General features: G+C 47.6%; 2 protein-coding genes across 2 annotated transcripts in view; both read left to right on the top strand.

Moving 5' to 3' along the window:
- LOC139382686 (pleckstrin homology domain-containing family G member 3-like) overlaps nt 1-3,623 on the top strand; it is a 50,157-nt gene extending 46,534 nt beyond the window's left edge. Inside the window, exons 8-15 of the mRNA XM_071126778.1 lie at nt 1,113-1,244; nt 1,536-1,718; nt 1,947-2,039; nt 2,146-2,232; nt 2,442-2,475; nt 2,614-2,691; nt 2,968-3,066; nt 3,503-3,623. Coding sequence (XP_070982879.1) covers nt 1,113-1,244; nt 1,536-1,718; nt 1,947-2,039; nt 2,146-2,232; nt 2,442-2,475; nt 2,614-2,691; nt 2,968-3,066; nt 3,503-3,603 — 807 coding nt within the window. The 3' untranslated portion in view covers nt 3,604-3,623. The remainder of the gene's footprint in view (nt 1-1,112; nt 1,245-1,535; nt 1,719-1,946; nt 2,040-2,145; nt 2,233-2,441; nt 2,476-2,613; nt 2,692-2,967; nt 3,067-3,502) is intronic.
- A 21-nt stretch (nt 3,624-3,644) lies between these two features.
- On the top strand, nt 3,645-12,834 carry LOC139382231 (proline-rich protein 36-like). The gene is made up of 5 exons (XM_071126104.1): nt 3,645-3,696; nt 3,850-4,104; nt 4,310-5,936; nt 6,230-7,388; nt 9,861-12,834. The coding sequence occupies exons 2-5, from the start codon at nt 3,931-3,933 to the stop codon at nt 11,872-11,874; spliced, it is 4,974 nt and encodes a 1,657-aa protein (XP_070982205.1). The 5' UTR covers nt 3,645-3,696; nt 3,850-3,930; the 3' UTR covers nt 11,875-12,834.
- The last annotated feature ends 8,163 nt before the right edge of the window (nt 12,835-20,997 follow it).

Below are 20,997 nucleotides of genomic sequence, written 5' to 3'. Positions count from 1 at the left end.
AATCTGTGCCGTTCTATCATGTTGTCAACAAGACAGCATGGTGCATCGTCCAGAAACATACAACATATCTTTCCCATCAAATATATGTTTGAATTTTCAAACTAGTTTTCATTGGGAAGGCAGATGAAGCGTTTTTTTTATCAACAGCAATCACGTTTGCATGTGAAAACACAAAATCCTACTCATTATCTACATGCTTCATCTAACCTAGGCTAGGCTTTTGTTTTGAGGAAACTTTTCCGTGGGCTTTGAACGGAGCATCTTAATCACACCCGGGCCAGATAATCGAATCCCTTCATTGACTGGTGCACCGGTGTTGTGCGGAGCTGCTTGCCGACATGAGGTGCTTCCCACTGAGCAGCTGTACCACAGTGTTTGCAGGCGGTAGCTAACGTGGTCATTTAAAAATATATTTTTTTTACCTCCTTTGATTTTATTTCAAGTACGATAGCAGCCTACACAAGAAATAACTCCTATTGAAAACCATTTAGATGTCACCTTGATACATACATACAGTCGGCAAAAACACAGAGGCACAATGCCCTTCGCTCTCGCTTGCCAAGCACTACTGTCCCGCAACGGTGTGGGAAGGAGATGCCTAGTAGCCAACGTTAGGGTGGCAGTGACAGTAAGAACACACGCATGATCAGTACTTTTAATGTAAAAAAATAAACAATCGTCAGTTTTATAACCGAACATGTTACATTGCCTTGTAGTTGCCTTGTTACTCCTTTCCTTTCGACACACCCACTCGCCCATACTCCGGTCACCATATTGAGCTGCAGCTACCCCCTTCTCGTTATACTGACACTAACGCTTCGAACACACCGACTGTATTATCTGGATGTGTATGTAAAAAACGCTTCACATTCCCCATCTGCTACCATTTCTGTCAAGCCGTCTACGCAGACAGTTTGACGTATTCGTTCGATAAATCCAACATATGCCCCACACCGAACGCACTGCAACTGCCTCTGCAACGCAATGCTGCAAGGCAAACGCAGCGTTTCATTGGAAATGAATGTAATTCTGGTGTACCAAAATGCAATGACACTGATGGTGTGATCGAAGCGTAATAGAAGCCTAACCTCACTATCGCCCCCGTGTGGCAGGAGCTGGCCAAACACTTTGATAAAAGTGACCCTGGCTACGAGGTAGTGGAGGATGCCATCATCACCATGACAGCCGTGGCCTGGTACATTAACGATATGAAGAGGAAGCAGGACCACGCCGTCAGGCTGCAGGTATGGACCACCAGTCACTCACTCTGCCCAGTCACTCACTACAGCAGTTTGTCATTGAACATATAACACAGAAGTTAGCTTTTGTTGCTGATCATAATCTATGACCCTGAACTGGCTGTAGAGGTCAGAGGTTAAAAGTCAAAAGAGGTTAGAGGTTGCAGAGGTCTTTGGACACCTCAGTCTCCACTACATCTGGAGGTCTTTGGACACCTCCGTCTCGACTACTGTTTTTGAAGATCAGAGGTCAAGCTGAGGTTAACACAAACACTGTTTTTCTTTTGACTCTGGCAGGAGGTTGAGAGCTTGTTGACCAACTGGACAGGTCCAGACCTGAGTGGCTTTGGGGAGCTGGTGTTGGAGGGTGCCTTCAGGGTTCAACGGGTCAAGAAGGAGAGGGCATTCTTCCTCTTCGACAAGATGCTGCTTATCGCTAAAAAGAGGCTGGAGCATTTCATCTACAGCACCCACATATTTGTGAGTGACTCGCGGACACCGGAATGAATTGATCAGATTATTGTGTTTCTGTAAATGCTAGGAGCATGTATCATTAGAGATGACACCTACACCAATCAAAAAAGTAGCATGTTTTCGTTTTTGTTGCTTGATTCTCTATCATGTACTGACATATTTCCCCTCCACTGTCGTTCCTCTCGTCTTTCACTCTCCCCTTTCCCTCATCTCTCTACCCTCCTCTCCATTCAGTGCTGTAACCTTCTTCTCGTAGAAACCATGAAGGACCCCCTGTGTTTTAAGGTGTCTGATCAGACCATCCCCAAACAGCAGCACATTGTACAGGTACGAGTAAACCACTATCAAATTACAAGTGAACCACTATCAAAGAACAGGACATTGTATTGTGTCAGGCCAGTGTACTTGAACTACCCTCCTACCCATGTTACAGACCAAAAACCAGGAGGAGAAACGCCTTTGGCTGCACTACCTCAAGAGGCTGATAGTGGAGAACCATCTTGCCTCTCTACCCCAGAAGGTAAGGCTTATTGTACATTACTGTAAATGTTGCCGATATGAATGGCAATACTTTTCAGCCAATATAACACTGAAGGCTGTGGCTAAACTGAAACAGAGAATATTGTAATCACTCTGTTAGGATGTGCAGCCACCTTGTGGCTGTTTATAGTTACCGCGAACACTGTCACAGGTTGAGCAATCGTTGAAATACCCGGATGTATTTTTCAGGCAAGGCAGGTACTCGGTGACAACTTCTGTCAATGTGAGTTTCATGTCATTTCAAACCATCATACATTCATACACCTACACTTTGCACTTTCAATTTACACTGTATTTGACACCAATTGTGCACAGTTTACAATCATGCACAACTCAGTAACTCGCCATTTATTTTTCACAGCTCCTCAGTTTGATCAGGATCGTTTAAAAAAATCATCTCCAAGATGTGATGAATACCATCGAGGGAGACGCCAATCAGGTCAGGACAAGCCATTCTTACCTGTAATGCACCTAGTGTCTAATTTGTGTGTCAACAACTTTACTGGTTTTAAGCATATTTTTTTACCCCAAAGTTGGATGAGGGTGATGGCTTCTTCTTTGTCATAAATCTAACAAATAACAAAGCCATTTTGCCATGTGCCTGTCTGGTCTGTGTTTGTTGAGTTAAATTAATTCTGTGTGTGTGTGTGTGTGTGTGTGTGTGTGTGTGTGTGTGTGTGTGTGTGTGTGTGTGTGTGTGTGTGTGTGTTTCCAGAGCCCCCAGAGTTCATCTACACCCCAGAGAAGGCCAAGAAGAGCCTTCCCCTGCTGCTGGAGGGGAACCTGTCCCATCGCCGTGGCAGGAGGCAGTCTGGTGAGACTTCATGTCTATAGACCAGGACCTGTCCACAAAGCGTCTCAGAGTAGGAGTGCTGATCTAGGATCAGTTTAGCCTTTTAGATCAGAATAAAATAAGATTATATGGACAGATCCTAGATCAGCATTCCTACTCTGAGACACTTTGTGGATATAGGCCCAGGGCCCACATACATCAAGAGCCTCAAAGCAGAAATGCTTATCAAGGATCAGTTTTGCCTTTTAGATCATATTTGAATCAGATTATATGGACAAGGAGGACCTGATCCTAGATCAGCACTCCTACTCTAAGACGCTTTATGAACAAGGGCCCAGAGAGGAATCACTCACTGCACAGGACTTGGACTAAACATACAGAGCTTGAAAATATGAATTCATAAATGTAATAATTGGAAATGACTCATTCTTAAATGCTTATGGCTGTTTCTTTCCAGCTCCAACTAAAGACTTGGAAACAGCATATCATGGTGAGAATTTTCTTAAAGGATTCTTGTTTATCTTGTTTCCTTGTAGTGCTTCAGTCTGTCAGGGCTGAAAGATTTGGTACGTTTTTAATGGAAAGTAAACACACCCTTGTTTGTTTCCCCCAACTATTCCTATCTTCTCATGGAATCCAGTCTCTTCAAAGGTAAGCTTGATTCAGACTGATTTTGCCCCTATCCACCCACAACTGTCATACACATCAGATGATATCTCATTTGCAAGAATAGTACATGAGTAGTACACCTTCCCTTCCTGACATTCTCCATCTCAGTGTTGATGTTCATGTCAATCTCCACAGGCTGGCAGCGAGGGGGAGCTGTGTCCTGGGGCAGATAGCCTGGGATTCTCAGGCAGCACCAACACCCTGGCCTCCTCTGTGATGGAGGTGGAGGATGAGGCAGAGCGTCCGGACCCCTGCCTGGGCCTGGAAGAAGAGGACCTACCCCCCCTGAGCGCCCCGCCCACCCTCTCCATCACCGAGGAGATCATGCAGTTCATTAACCAGAGCCGCGTGCGAGAGGGCATGGCCGAACTCAAGCCTGACATAGTATGGGTAGGCTATACTCTCTTTCACAATTCACACATTATTAAACAGCTGCCATGGATTTGAAGCAACCTGTGTCACTTGTCTAGTCACTAGACGTCAGTGTCTAGTTTTATGAGCTATCAATTTAGTGCTGCATTACTTCCCCATGTACGTATAGTAAGAGATGCGGGGATGACTGACTTTTTTTGTGTCTGTTTCTGTCTCTCCACAGGATTCACCCCTGGATGAGTCTCTGGAGGACCCAGCAACTGAGCCACATCCATGTCCACTTGCTCAGCAAGGAAATTACCTGCTGCTTGCTTCCCCTACGGAGGAGACTTACGAGTCGCAAGCCCCCCATTCCAATAGTCCAGAGGAGATAACAGTGCAACTGGAGGGGAGCAGAACCAAAATGGAAGACCAAACTCTTCCACCATGTCTGTCCAGGGAATCGTCGGAGGAGGGTGGTTGTGAAGAGGGAGAGTCAACACCTTTGCCAGCTGATGTTATAGAGGAGAGGCCTCAGGAGGAGAGCACATCAGCCAAAGAAACCGGGAAAGTTGGGGAAAGAAATGCATCAGAGGTGGAGGACGAGCAAACGCCACTCTCTCCTGTAAACCTACCAGACGAAAGAGAGAGGGAGAAGGAACTCTGCTCTGACCTCCTCAACGAGGACAAGCCCCCAGAAGCTCCTCTCTCTGTCCCAGAGCACACTGTACAGAGCCCTCTGGTGCCCAAGAAAGAGACCCAGCTCACCAAGTCAGACAGGCAGATCATCGAGAAGATCCGCAGCTACTACGAGGCGGCTGAGGCCGAGGCAGGAGAAGCAGGAGAAAGTGAAAGCAGCCCCACCCCCAGGAGAAACAGCTTCTCCCTCATCATCCCCACCGGCCTGGTCAAAGACTCCGTGTCCCACTTTGCTGTCTTTGGCCACCAGGACAGCCTGTGTGACTCGGAGAGCGGGCGCTCCGATGGGGGGGCAGAACCAGAGCCTGAGTCAGAGCTCCCCTCTCCTCTTCCGTCAGTTCCTGACCAGGGAGAGGGAGCCCTCAGCCCAGATTGTTCCTCCACTTCTGCTGCTGGTTCCCAGGAAGACCACAGCCAGGCACCAGGTCAGGGTGAGCCTGCTCTGGAAAAATGTAGCAGGTTTGAGCCAGGGAGTGAGCTGCCCTGCACAGAGCTGATGAAGGATTGGACAGAGAAGGAGAAAGTAGGAGCCCCTGTTAGCACAGAGAGGGAAATCATACCAAACCTGTCAACAGACATCACCAAAGAGCCCTCATTCAGCGACGAAGCAGCCAAAGTGATCACAAAAGACCAGCAGGTAATCAACAGCCACGGTCCAAGTGATCTGGACTCAGAACCTAAAGAGGCCCAGAAAGTCTCCACTGTCCCTCCACCTACAGGTCTTCATGACAGTAAGACCGCCCCAATGTCCCAGGCTGGGTGGGGTAGAATCAGAGACAGGAGCTCCCTCACTGGGAACCTAGAGGGCCTACCCAGCCAGATCAAGGTGGGCCGCTGGTCCCGCCACTGTAAGATGGTATCCTCCAGCCGGACCCTGTACGAGGGGGCAACGGTCGCAGACGTGGCGGGGATAGGCCTGTTCGAGGCCAGCCCCGGTGATCCATGTCTGGTGGAGAACTCGGAGAGGATCCTCAGTAAAGTTCAAATGCTGGCTCGAATGTACAGCGCCAAGGCCAGCATCATGAAGGTGCCACTTCACCACAAGAGGGTGTGTGTGGGTCATGCACCGTGGACCGGCACCACCAGGTACAGCGTCCCTCCTCAGGCCCAGCCGCCACAGCAGCATCAGGAGGAGAAGATTACAGTAAAACGAGCTCAGAGCCATTCCACTGGTCAGTACCTTTAGCATCCTGTATAAATGGCTATGATTTGATTAGATAGTGTTGTGGTGAGGATATGTAAAGACTTGTTGGTGTCTTATTGTTGAATTTGAGTTGTTTTAGTAAGCACTGCTAAATAATGGAAGAACACATATAAACTGTGATTTACCATGTTTGATAGTGAAAGTAAAGCCTTCATATGGTTGGTCAGGAAACACAACAAATAAAACATGACATGCAAAGACTCCATATTGTTTATCAGTGAATGACAGTGTTTAGGCTGATTTTTATTTTTTTATTTACAGGCTGCCAGGAGATGACTTCAGTTTCCTCAGAACCCCAGCTCTTTGGCCACATCCTTGTCAGTGAACAGCTGTCCCCCACCTACCGCCAGCAGGAGAACAGCTGCGCCCTGACCGGACCCAGGGACAGTGTTTCCAACCTGGAATCCACATCCATTGCCTCTCCCCCTTCCTCCCCTCTGACTACCCCACCAAAAACCTCTCAGGTTAGGCCTGAGGAGGTAGTGACTACTGCTCTGGAGGGGAAGCTTATGGAGAACCAGTCTGAGGAAGTAATCTCAGGAGCTGAGATGCGGAGGCTTCACCCCAAGAGGGCCTCCCCAGTCCAGGAAGGCCCCATCCAAGGGGTAGGGATGGAGTTTCCAGCTGATGGTTATCCAAGGACCCCAGAGAGGTCTGTGAATCTCAGCAGGACTTGGGCAGAGCAGAAAGGACATAATCTGTACTCCATTAGGGAAGATCCTGCTCTGGGGGTAGCAGCAGCCTCTTTAGCAGGCCCATGTGGGAACAAAGACAGGTCTCCAGGGGTTGGAGCTGCAGATGAGCTACTGAAGACCATTCAACAGCAGGCTCCAACTGAACCAGAAACAAGCCAGGTGGTGAAGCCAGACGAAGCCAGTTTAAACACCAAGATAATGCCGCCTTATGTGGCCGGTGGGGCTGAGAGGGGGAGCTCACCCCAGATGGCCCCTGGTCATCAAAGCGAAGCTGAATCCACCAAAGCCAAGTCACAAGATGGCACTCTAGATGATCGGGATGTTTCATCTGCGGCACCAAAGATTTCCTCTCACATCTCTGACACATCTCCCACACAACAGAGGTCCATCTCTGGGCTAACTGAGGGGTCAAACCCCTTAGTGTGGAGTCCCACTCAGTCGCCTATGACTGAACCCATGCAAGTCACACATACATCTGGTCAGAGAGTCAAGGAGTGTCAAGTCCCAGAGGATTCCAAAGGAAAAGAGGGGGACATGGTTCCCCGTCCGTGGTCATCGCTCCAAAGCCTGATGCCTACACCTCCGCCAGGGGTGCAGTCCTCTGACTGTCTGCCTAAGTTCACCAGCCAAAGACCACCCAACCTGCACCTGCCCACTACCAAGGGCAGAAGGAGCCTTCCTATGAGTTGGAACGGATCAAACAACGCCACACTCCCCAGCCAAAGGTACAGTATTTAATAGGGCTTAATACAGTAGTAACACAATTTCACCGGTCCATAGCTTCATTCTTCCACTAAGAGTTCTTGTAGAATAATAGGCAGAATCTACTACATACCCTAAACCGATTTGTGAAGGTAATGGGGGTGAAATGTAAAACTGGAGAAAGATTAAAGGAATGTGCCTCTGACCGGAAGTGTGCAAATACTGTTTCCTGTTTCTCCACTACGAGTTCTGAAATAAATTCTATGAATCAGATAAAACAGTGTTATTCACAGAGTAGATGGAAAGAAAGCATTTTACAGTGCCTTCATAAAGTATTTATACCTCTGGACTTATTCCACATTTAGTTGTGTTACAGCCCAAATTCAAAATGGATTAAAATATATTTTTCTCTCACCCATCTATCTACACACAGTACCCCATAATCACAAAGTGAATACGTTTTTAGAAAATTTAGCAAATTTATAAAAAATGAAATACAGAAATATCCAATTTACGTAAGTATTCATACCTCTGAGTCAATAGATGTTAGAATCACCTTTGGCAGCAATTACAGCTGTGAGTCTTTCTGGGTAAGTCTCTAAGACCTTTGCACAACTGGATTGTAGAATACTTGCTAATTATTATTTTTAAAATTCTTCATGCTCTGTCAAGTTGGTTGTTGATCATTGCTAGACAGCCATTTTCAAGTCTTGCCATTGATTTTCAAGCTGATTTAAGTCAGAACTGTAACTAGGCCACTCAGGAACATTCAATGTTGTCTTGGTAAGCAACACCAGTGTTTTAGGTTATTGTCCTGCTGAAAGGTGAATTTGTCTCAGTGTCTTTGGAAATCAGACTGAATTAGGTTTTCCTCCAGTGTTTTGCTTGTGCTTAGCTCTATTCCGTTTACTTTTTTTTTTTTTACTCCCTAGTGCTTTCCAATGACAAGTCTACCCATAACATGATGCAGCCACCATGCTTGAAAATATGAAGACTGGTACTCAGTGATGTGTTGTGTTGGATTTTCCCCAAACATAACGCTTTGTATTCAGGGCATAAAGTTAATTTCTTACCCACATTTTTTGCAGTATGACTTTAGTGCCTTATTGCAAACAGGATGCATGTTTTGAAATACTTTTTATTCTGTACAGGCTTCCTTCTTTTCACTCTGTCATTTAGGTTAGTATTGTGGAGTAACTACAATATTCTCTTATCACAGCCCTTAAACTCTGTTAAATCACCAAATGCCTGAGTGGTTTCTTTCCTCTCTGGCAACTGAGTTAGGAAGGACGCCTGTATCTTTGTAGTGACTGGGTGTATTGATACACCATTCAAAGTGTAATTAATAACTTCACCATGCTCAAAGGGATAGTCGATGTCTGCTTTTTATTTATTTTTATCCATCTACCAATAGGTGCTCTTTGCGAAGCATTGGAAAACCTCCCTAGGCTTTGTGGTTGAATCTGTGTTTGAAATTCACAGCTCGATTTAGGGACCTTACAGATCATTGAAATCATGTTAAACACTATTATTGCACACTATTAGTCCATGCAACTTATTATGTGACTTGTTAAGCAGATTTTTACCCCTGAACTTATTTAAGGGTTTGAATACTTATTAGCTCAAGACATTTCAACTTTTCATTTTGTATTAATTTGTAAATATTTCTAAACGCATAATTCCACTTGTATATAATGGGGTATTGTGTGTAGGCCAGTTACACAAAATCTACATTTTATCAATTTTAAATTCAGGCTGGAACACAACAAAATGTGAAAAAAGTCAAGGGGTGTGAATAGTTTCTGAAGGTACTGTAGATGCAAAGTATGTGAGAAGGCCCCTGACATGGAAATAACTGTGTTTTGTCATGAATGTCCAGGTCGTATCGAGTGGGAAAATGTTCAACAGTTCCTATTTGACTGTATATTAAAAAAAAATATTTTGTGTACATTGCAGCTAAGAGCTCAATTGCATATACAAATGTACAAACGTACTATCAATGTAGCTTATTTTCAGAAGACTGAGTAATCGCTGCCTGCACTCCTCTCCTCTCAATTCTGCTTCTCCTCAAGCCAAGTTTTGTGGCAGTGGCATTAATCAGTCCCTCCAGGGTTTCACAGGGATTTTTAGTGATAATATGCATGGCAATATGCAATGATTTAGTTGAATTTGTAGCGAAAATGCACTGACGAGGAAAACAGTTTGTTAACATGTGGCTTGATTGAAACATATTATGTGGTGAATGTGCAATGATTGGTTGAAATTCCGAGCACTCTTTTCGTACTGCGTTGATGGGTCAGTTCTATGAGATAAGATTGTGATGATTTGGTTTTTCTATGCTGAAATAGTGCGGTGATTGGTCAGATTTGTAACCCCTCGCATATTGTGTGTGAAATTGTTGATTTTGCATAACAAATTGCCATCACAGAATCCTGGAGGGACTGATTAATGAAGTCTATTCATTTCCTCTTCTCTATGCTTTCCTTTGGTTATAGACTACCACCTTCTCCACTGAGGTCCAGAGAGCCAGGTCAGGATCCATCACTCCCATCCATCCAAGCCTCTGGGTTGTCCCCCGTCAGACGGCCTTCCTCCCAGCCCTCACTGGAGAGATCAGCCACCATGCTTCCAGGCATTGGCCAACCCATGGATGCCAAGCCCCCCTCTGCCTTCAGCCCCAGTCTCTACCAGCACTCTCCCTCCCCCATCAGGGGACTCCCCTGCTCCTCTCCCACCCCTTCTGCCTTGACCAAGTCCCTGGCTGCCTCCTGCATCAGCCAGTCCATCAGCCAGAGTCTTGCCAAGAAGAACACTCGCCTCCAGGACCATGCCACCCCTCACCCAGACAGTCCTGCCCCTCTGGCTCCCGCTCCCACTGCATCCCCACTCAGGATGAGGTCTCCCTCCCCCAAACTCACCTCTGGCCCTAGCGCCCCCCCTCTGAGTCCTGGCTATGCCCATGCTTCCTACACCAGAGATGGGAGCCAGCCACCTAAGTGTCCCCCTTCCCCTCTCCGGTCTACTTCAGTCCGCTCCAGCCCATGCGCATCCCCAGCCCCAGCCCTGTCCCCCCCACCGTATCGCAGCCAGCACTCAGTCTCCCCAGCCCCCCCAGTCAGCCTGCATCACACCGCCTTTTCCTCTGCCTCTCCACGGCCCAGGCCTGCTGTCCTACACCAGCCACGCCATATTGGTTTGAATGGAAACAGTAACAATAATAATAACAATAACACCACTAACGGAGGATGGGTCGCGAATCACCGGAAGCCACCGTTAGCGAGTGCCAATAGTATACCCCATCCCCATGATCCTCTTTGGAGTGGTTCTACTCACAATCTCAACAGGGTGGCAAGGCCCTTCTCTGTCTCGGAGCCCAGCTCACGAGTGCAGTCCCCATCCCCTTCTCCCTCCCCATCTCCATTCAGCAGGATCTGCTCCCCGCCCCCAGTCCAGAATCATACAGGCCCCCTGATGAACAAGCCCCCCAACCCTAGAAGCACCCGGGCAGGAGGGGCTTGCCCCTTCAATCACCTGGGCCTCTCCCTGGAGCTCCCCAGGGCCTCCTCAGCCTGCTCCTCAGGCATAACCTCCCCCCCGCCCATTGGGGTTCCTGCCAATGTCTGGGGAGTCGCCGCTCCTCAGCCACGGAATGCTAAATTGGCATTTCCTTTCTCCTCCATTGCCTCACCCACATGGATAGATGTTTATCCCCCCTCCATTCAGAGAAGCTCCAGCACCACCTCCCCTCCCCCATCTGGTTTCTCCCCATGCTCTCCAACCCATTCTCAGAACCTGCGGAGGACCAAGGGAAGCAGCCTGCCCTCCCTTAGCCTGGCTGACCGACCACCCAGTCCAGTCAGGAATGGGAGGGGGTCTTGGGGAGAGAGCGAAGGGTGCAGGTCTGTGGGTGCGGAGCAGGAGTCTGGGTTGATAAGCCCCCGAGGGGGATCCTGCTCCTACAGTGGCTCCCCATCCTGCATCAGCCCCGGGGCCTTGTCCCCTGTCAGACTGGCCCCTGGGAAGAGCATCCACGGCGAGCAACACTTCACCAGCATTGCCTGGCCCGACGTGCGAGAACTCCTGACCAAGTATGACAGTGGGGACAGCCCTGACCAGAGTGCTCCGACCTCCCCTGTCTGGCCTCAGGATGAATGGGGTGACCCAGACCTTGGGGAGGACAGTTGCCGGAGCCACCTGATCTGTGCCTATGTGCCTCGGGCCTCCCCAGCCCCAGACACGGGTGCGCCCATCCAGTACCCTCACAGGAGTGAGCCAAAGCCAGAGGACACCTCCTCAATGCAGGCAGCCAGAAGGACTCTAAAGACTAGCTATGCTACCACTGTGAACCTGCAGATTGCTGGCAGTGGACGTATCACTTCCTTCAGCAACACCCAGGTGAGCCTGAACCAGACCTTATCCCCCGTGGTAGACAGCCAGGGCAGACGGAGGGTCAGCATCAATGCCTGCAACTTTACCCTTCCCGTTCCCCAGAACTGCAAGAGGCTGTGAGGGGCTACGACTGGGCGACCTCCTCCAAGGTGCCTTATGCCTCAGTGAAAGTCTAAATAGGCACTTTACCCTGAAACAGTGGTGTTCATAGGGATCCTATGAGATATAACTCCAGGTAATATGGTAAAGAATTACATTAGACTTAATTGGACAGTAGACTGAATCACCTGTTCTTTCAGATGACAATCTGACAATGTCAGGAATTCTGCAACCAACCCCACATATCACCGCCCGGCCACCTAGATCACTGTCCAACAGGACACCGACTGAACCCACAGACAAATTAGTTTGCCAGTGTTGTTTTTCTTAGTCTTTTTGTTGTTTCAAAATCAATTCTGTTTATTCTGTTCAACAAAAGAAACAATGTCTTGTTTATCAAACTCCTGCGTTTGTGCTTGTGGCTGGCATGGTAAAAATGGTCCATTCTTTTTTATTTTTTTTTATTTATGAACTAGTCTTATTTTGTCTGCATTTCTGGCACTTAATTGTATGTCTTTATTTTGCACAATGTCCTCAGCTGTGTGCGTAGTTAAGACGTGTCTGTGAAGGTAGCTTTTATTTCAGACCAAATCACGATGTTGATGTTTTTATGTGTTCTAACCTATGTAGTTTTACCAGTGGTTCATGTTGAAAAAATACATGATTTATTTGGTTACACAAGAGCAGAAAATAAGGGAAAATAAGAGCAACAAATTTCAGGGAAAACAAAGTGCAAGAAAATGAATGGTGACTCGACCAACATGCATTTTTATTGCTACACAACACAGTGTTTTCAGGCTACATTGGCCCGTTTTGATAGCATAGGCCTAACTACTTTTTTAAGTACAGTATTTAAATATCAGATTTGAAATTGTGTGAACTCCTGTGGTCAAAAGACTCAAAGAACAACCACTGTCTATTACTGATGTGCATTTCAGTTATTTGTACTCCTATAATAATAAAAAAATATTAAAGACCCTTTGATGTTGTCTGTCTCCTTTATAAATCCTCCAATTATACATTATGATATTGATTAGTCAACATCCTGGAAAACATAGCTATTGTTGTGGAAATTCACCACCTCTCTATCCCTGATTGAGAACCATACCTGGCCAAAATAAAGAAACTAGAATGCCCACCCTAGTCAATGCCCACCAAAATAGAGAATAAAAGGCTCTATATGGCCAGGGTGTGACAAAAGCAAAGCAGTGCGACAAAAACAACACAGAGTTACACATGGGATAAACAATTGTACAGTCAATAACACAAAATCTGTATACAGCGTGGGCAAATGAAGTAAGGGGGTAAGGCAATAAATAGGCCAATAGTGGCGAAGTAATTACAATTAATCAATTTACACTGGGATGATATGTGCAGATGAGGATGTGCAGGTAGAAATACTGGTGTGCAAAAGAGCAGAAAAGCAAAACAAATATGGGGACTTGGTTGGATGGGCTATTTACAGATGGGCTGTGTACAGCTGCAGCAATCGGTAACCTGCTCTGACAGCTGACGCTTAAAGTTAGTGAGGGAGATATAACTCTCCAACTTCAGTGATTTTTGCAATTCGTTACAATCATTGGCAGCAGATATCTGGAAGGAAAGGCGGCCAAAGGAGGTGTTGGTTTTGGTGATGACCAGTGAAATATACCTGCTGGAGCGCGTGCTACAGGTGGGTGTTGCTATGGTGACCAGTGAACTGAGATAAGGCGGAGCTTTACCTAGCAAAGACTTATAGATGACCTAGAGCCAGTGGGTTTGGTGACGAGTATGTAGCGAAGACCAGTCAAAGAGCGCATACAGGTCGCAGTGGTGGATGGTATATGGGGCTTCGGTGACAAAATGAATGGCACTGTGATCCAATTTGTTGAGTAGACTGTTGGAGGCTATTTTGTAAATGACATCGCCAAAGTCAAGGATCAGTAGGATGGCCAGTTTTACGAGGGTATGTTTGGCAGCATGAGTGAAGGAGGCTTTGTTGTGGAATAGGAAGCTGATTCTAGATTTAACTTTGGATTGGAGATGCTTAATGTGAGTCTGAAAGGAGAGCTTACAGTCTAGCCAGACACCAAGGTATTTATAGTTGTCCACATATTCTAAATCAAAACCGTCCAGAGTAGTGATGCTAGTCAGGCGGGTTAGTGGGGGCAGCCATCGGTTGAAGAGTATGCATTTCGTTTTACTAGCATTTAAGAGCAGTTGGAAGCCACGGAAGGAGTGTTGTATGGCGTTGAAGCTCGTTTGGAGGTTTGTTAAAACAGTGTCCAAAGAAGGGCCAAAAGTATACAGAATGGTGTCGTCTGCAAAGAGGTGGATCATAGAATCACCCGCAGCAAGAGCGACATCATTGATATATACAGAGAAAAGAGTCTGCCCAAGAATTGAACCCTGTGGCACCCCCATAGAGACTGCCGGAGGTCCTGACAACAGGCCCTCCGATTTGACACACTGATCTCTATCTGAGAAGTAGTTAGTGAACCAGGCGAGGCAGTCATTAGAGAAACCAAGGCTCTTGAGTCTGCCGATAAGAATACGGTGATTGACAGAGTCGAAAGACTTGGCCTGGTCGATGAAGACGGCTGCACAGGTCTTTTATCGATGACGGTTATGATATCGTTTAGGAGCGTGGCTGAGGACCAACAGTGACCAGCTCGGAAACCAGATTGCATAGCGGAGAAGGTATGGTGGGATTCGAAATGGTCGGTGATCTGTTTGTTCACTTGGCTTTCGAAGACTTTGGAGAGGCAGGGCAGGATGGATGTAGGTCATATATAATCAAGATGGTGCCGATAGATAGAGCAGTCGTGCTTCTAGCTCCTAAGCATCTTTGCAGTTTTTTGTTTTTATGTGGTATTTCTTACATTATTAACCTAGAAAATCGTTTGTGTCGTTACATACAACCGGAAAAAACTTTTGGATATCAGAGCGACGGTAACTCACCAGCATTACGACCAGGAATACGACATTCCCAAATTGGATCCTTTATTCGAACCCCCAGGACAATTGAACTGATCCAAAACAATGCCGGTGGAGAAGAGGTAGTCCGACTCAGGAGGCATGCACACCACCCACCACTTCCGAATATATTACTCGCTAATGTTCAGTCTCTGGATAATAAAGTTGACGAGCTCAGGGTGAGTATCTCCTTCCAGAGACACATCAGGGATTGTAACATACTCTGTTTCACGGAAACATGGCTCTCTCGGGATATACTGTCTGAGTACATACAGCCAGTTGGGTTCTCAGTTCATAGCGCAGAATTGAATAAAGATTTCTCTGGGAAGAAGAAGGGCGGGGGTGTATGTTTCATGATTAACTACTCAGTGTGATTGTGATAACATACAGAAACTCATGTCCTTTTGTAAACCCAACCTAGAATACCTCACAATCAAATGCTGACCGTATTACCTCCCAAGAGAATTCTCTTCCATTATAGTCACAACCATGTATATTCCCCCTCAAGCCGATACTACGACAGCCCTCAAATAACTATACTGGACTCTATGCAAACTGAAAACCACATATCCTGAAGCAGCAGTGGGCTCTCCTTCTCCGTGGTCGATGTGAGTAAGACATAAGCGTGTTAACTCTCGCAAGGCTGCTGGCCCAGATGACATCCCTAGCCATGTCCTCAAGGTATGTACATACCAGCTGTCTGGAATGTTTAGAGACATATTCAATCTATCCCAGTCTGCTGTCCCCACATGCTTCAAGATGTCCACCATTGTTCCTGTCTCCAAGAAAGCATAGGTAACTGAACTAAATGACTATCGCCCCGTAGCACTCACTTCTGGCATCATAAAGTGCTTTGAGAGACCAGTCAAGGATCATATGACCTCTACCTTACCTGACACCATAGACCCACTTCAATTTGCTTACTGACCCAATAGATCCACAGACGATGCTATCGCCATCGCACTGCACAGTGCCGTATTCCATCTGGAAAAGAGGAATACCTATGTAAGAATGCTGTACATTGACTATAGCACAGCATTCAACACCATAGTACCCTCCAAGCTCATCATTAAGCTCGGGGCCCTGGTCCTGAACCCTGCCCTGCGCAACTGGGTCCTGGACTTCCTGACGGGCCGCCCCCAGGTGGTGAAGGTAGGAAACAACACCTCCACTTCGCTGATCTTCAATGTGCATGCTCAGCCCCCTGGTCTACTCCCCGTTCACCCATGACTATGTGGCCACGCACGCCTCCAATTCAATCATCAAGTTTTCTGACAACACAACAGTAGTAGGCCAACAATGACGAGACAGCCTACAGGGAGGAGGAGAGGGCCCTGGGAGTGTGGTGCTTCAGGAAACTGCAGAGAGAGCACCCCCCTATCCACATCGACGGGACCGCAGTGGAGAAGGTGGAAAGTTTCATGTTCCTCGGAGCACACATCACTGACAAACTGAAATGGTCCACCCACACAGACAGTGTGGTGAAGAAGGTGCAACAGCGCCTCTTCAACCTCAGGAGGCTGAATAAATTTGGCTTGGCACCTAAAACCCTCACAAAAGTTTTACAGATGCACAATTGAGAGCATCCTGTCGGGCTGTTTCACTTCCTGGTACGGCAACTGCACCACCCATAACCACAGGGGTCTCCAGAGGGTAGTGCGGTCTGCCCAACCCATCACCGGGGTTAAACTACCTGCCCTCCAGGACACCTACAGCACCTGATGTCACAGGAAGGCCAAAAATAGATCATCAAGGACAACAACCACCCCAGCCACTACCTGTTCACCCTGCTATCATCCAGGAAGCGAGGTCAGTACAGGTGCATCAAAGCTTGGAACCAGACAGAAAAACAGCTTCTATCTGTAGTCCATCAGACTGTTAAATAGCACCTTAGAGGCTCCTGCCCTCTATATATATATATATATAGACTTGAAATCACCGGCCACTTTAAAAATGGAACACTTGTCACTTTAATCATGTTTACATATTTTGCATTACTCACCTAATATGTATATACTGTATTCTATTCTACTGTATTTAGTCTATGCCGCTCCGACATTGTTCGTCCAAATATTTATATATTCTTAATTCCATTCTTTTACTTTAGATTTGTGTGTATTGTGTGTATTTGTCACGCCCTGACCTTAGAGATCCTTTTTATGTCTCTATTTTGGTTTGGTCAGGGCGTGAGTTGGGGTGGCCATTCTATGTTTTGTGTTTCTATGATTTTCTATTTCTATGTTTTGGCCAGGTATGGTTCTCAATCAGGGACAGCTGTCTATCGTTGTCTCTGATTGGGAACCATACTTAGGTAGCTTTTTTTCCCACCATTCTTTGTGGGAAGTTGACTTTGTTTAGGGCACATAGCCTTTAGCTTCACGGTTTGTTTTGTAGTGTTTATTGTTTTGTTTTTCTAAATAAAGGAATATATACCCTCACCACACTGCACCTTGGTCCTCCTCCTTCAACAGCCGTGACAGAACTTCCCACCACCAACGGACCAAGCAGCGTGGTAAGGAGGAGCAGCGTGTAATGGACTCCTGGACATGGGAGGAAATCCTGGACGGAAAAGGACCCTGGAGGCAGGCTGGGGAGTATCGCCGTCCACGGGAGAAACTGGAAGCAGCTAAAGCTGAGAGGCAACACTATGAGGGAACACGGCTGGCAAGGAAGCCCGAGAGGCAGCCCCTCCCCAACATTTGGGGGGGGGGCACACGGTGAGTGTGGCAGAGTCAGGTTGGAGACCTGAGCCAACTCCACGTGCTTACCATGGCGGGCGCCATACTGGTCAGGCACCGTGTTATGCGGTGGAGCGCACGGTGTCTCCAGCATGCGTTCTTAGCTCGGTGCGCTACATCCCAGCTCCCCGCCTCTGCCGGGCTAGGGTCACCATCCAGCCAGGACGGGTTGTGCAGGCTCTTAGCTCGAGACCTCCAGTGCGCCTCCACGGCCCAGTGTATCCTGTGCCTCGGCCAAGGCCTCCTGCATGTCTCCCCATCCTGGTGAGTCCTGTGCCTGTGCTAAGAACTAATCCTCCTGTATGTCTCCCCAGCCTGGTGAGTCCTGTGCCTGCTCCCAGAGCCAGGCCTCCTGTGTGTCTCTCCACTCCAGTGATGATCCATGGCACGAAGCCTCCAGTGATGATCCATGGCAAGAAGGCTCCAGTGATGATCTATGGCACGAAGCCTCCAGTGATGGTCCATGGCACGAAGCCTCCAGTGATGATCCATGGCACGAAGCCTCCAGTGATGGTCCATGGCAAGAAGCTTCCAGTGATGATCCATGGCACGAAGCCTCCAGTGATGATCCATGGCACAAAGCCTCCAGTGATGGTCCATGGCACGAAGCCTCCAGTGATGATCCATGGAACGAAGCCTCCAGTGATGGTCCATGGAACGAAGCCTCCAGTGATGATCCATGGCACGAAGCCTCCAGTGATGGTCCATGGCACGAAGCCTCCAGTGATGATCCATGGCAAGAAGCCTCCAGTGATGGTACATGGCACGAAGCCTCCAGTGATGATCCATGGCATGAAGCCTCCAGTGATGGTCCATGGCATGAAGCCTCCAGTGATGGTCCATGGCATGAAGCCTCCAGTGATGGTCCATGGCACGAAGCCTCCAGTGATGGTCCATGGCAAGAAGCTTCCAGTGATGGTCCATGGCACGAAGCCTCCAATGATGATCCATGGCAGGAAGCCTCCAGTGAGGAGTCATGTCACGAAGCCTCCAATGACGGCCTCCAGTCCGGAGCCTCCAGCGACGGTCTCCAATCTGGAGCCTCCAGCGACGGTCCCCAGTCCGGAGCCCGTAGCGAGGGTGCCCAGTCCGGGGCCCACAGCGAGGAAGCCCAGTCCTGGGCCCGCAACGAGGGTGCCCAGTCCGGGGTCGGCGGCGAGGGTCCCCGCACCAGAGATGCCACCAAAGTGGGGTGAGCCAGCGGTGGAGCGGTGTCTGCGTCCCGCACCTGAGCCGCCACCGCGGATAGATGCCCACCCAGACCCTCCCCTATTGGTTTAGGTTTTGCGGCCGGAGTCCGCACCTTTGGGGAGGGGGGTACTGTCACGCCCTGACCTTAGAGATCCTTTTTATGTCTCAATTTTGGTTTGGTCAGGGCGTGAGTTGGGGTGGGCATTCTATGTTTTGTGTTTCTATGATTTTCTATTTCTATGTTTTGGCCGGGTATGGTTCTCAATCAGGGACAGCTGTCTGAGTTTTCATCTGTATTTTTCATAGCTGTTTACATACCCCACAGTCAGAGGCTGGTACTAAGACAGCATTGAATGAGCTATATTCCGCCATAAGCAATCAAGAATACGGCGCTCCTCATAGCCAGGGACTTTAATGCAGGGAAACTTAAATCCGTTTGACCAAATTTCTATCAGCATGTTAAATGTGTAACCAGAGTAAAAAAAACTCTGGACCACCTTCATTCCACACACAGAGACGTATACAAAGCTCTCCCTCGCCCTCCATTTGGCAAATCTGACCACAATTCTATCCTGATTCCTGCTTACAAGCAAAAATTTAAGCAGGAAGCACCAGTGACTAGATCAATAAAAAAGTGGTCAGATAAACAAATGCTAAACTACAGGACTGTTTTGCTACCACAGACTGGAATATGTTCCGGGATTCTTCCGAAGGGATTTAGGAGTACACCACATCAGTCATTGGCTTCATCAATAAGTGCATCGATGACGTCGTCCCCACAGTGACAGTACGTACACACCCCAACCAGAAACCATGGATTACAGGCAACATCCGCACTGAGCTAAAGGCTAGAGCTAACACTTTCAAGGAGTGGGACTCTAACCAGGAAGCTTATAAGAAATCCCGCTATGCCCTCCGACGAACCATCAAACAGGCAAAGCATCAATACAGGACTAAGATCGAAACATACTACACCAGCGCTGACGCACGTCAAATGTGGCAGGGCTTGCAAATCATTACAGACTACAAAGGGAAGCACACCCGAGAGCTACAGAGTGACACGAGCCTACCAGATGATCTAAACTACTTCTATGCTCGCTTCGAGGCAAATAACACTGAAACATGCATGAGAGCACCAGCTGTTCCGGAAGACTGTGTGATCACACTCTCCGCAGCCGATGTGAGTTAGACTTTTAAACAGGTCAACATTCACGAGGCCACAGGACCAGACAGATTACCAGGATGTGTACTGCGAGCATGCGCTGGCCAACTGGCAAGTGTCTTCACTGACATTTTCAACCTCTCCCTGTCTGAGTCTGTAACACCAACATGTTTTAAGCAGACCACCATAGTGCATGTGCCCAAGAACAAGGTTTGTTAAAACAGTGTCCAAAGAAGGGCCAAAAGTATACAGAATGGTGTCGTCTGCAAAGAGGTGGATCATAGAATCACCCGCAGCAAGAGCGACATCATTGATATATACAGAGAAAAGAGTCTGCCCAAGAATTGAACCCTGTGGCACCCCCATAGAGACTGCCGGAGGTCCTGACAACAGGCCCTCCGATTTGACACACTGATCTCTATCTGAGAAGTAGTTAGTGAACCAGGCGAGGCAGTCATTAGAGAAACCAAGGCTCTTGAGTCTGCCGATAAGAATACGGTGATTGACAGAGTCGAAAGACTTGGCCTGGTCGATGAAGACGGCTGCACAGGTCTTTTATCGATGACGGTTATGATATCGTTTAGGAGCGTGGCTGAGGACCAACAGTGACCAGCTCGGAAACCAGATTGCATAGCGGAGAGTGGGATTCGAAATGGTCGGTGATCTGTTTGTTCACTTGGCTTTCGAAGACTTTGGAGAGGCAGGGCAGGATGGATGTAGGTCATATATAATCAAGATGGTGCCGATAGATAGAGCAGTCGTGCTTCTAGCTCCTAAGCATCTTTGCAGTTTTTTGTTTTTATGTGGTATTTCTTACATTATTAACCTAGAAAATCGTTTGTGTCGTTACATACAACCGGAAAAAACTTTTGGATATCAGAGCGACGGTAACTCACCAGCATTACGACCAGGAATACGACATTCCCAAATTGGATCCTTTATTCGAACCCCCAGGACAATTGAACTGATCCAAAACAATGCCGGTGGAGAAGAGGTAGTCCGACTCAGGAGGCATGCACACCACCCACCACTTCCGAATATATTACTCGCTAATGTTCAGTCTCTGGATAATAAAGTTGACGAGCTCAGGGTGAGTAT

Source organism: Oncorhynchus clarkii, chromosome 24, assembly GCF_045791955.1.
Source record: "Oncorhynchus clarkii lewisi isolate Uvic-CL-2024 chromosome 24, UVic_Ocla_1.0, whole genome shotgun sequence".
NCBI classification, from domain to species: domain Eukaryota; kingdom Metazoa; phylum Chordata; class Actinopteri; order Salmoniformes; family Salmonidae; genus Oncorhynchus; species Oncorhynchus clarkii.
This window is presented reverse-complemented; position numbering and strand designations above follow the sequence as displayed.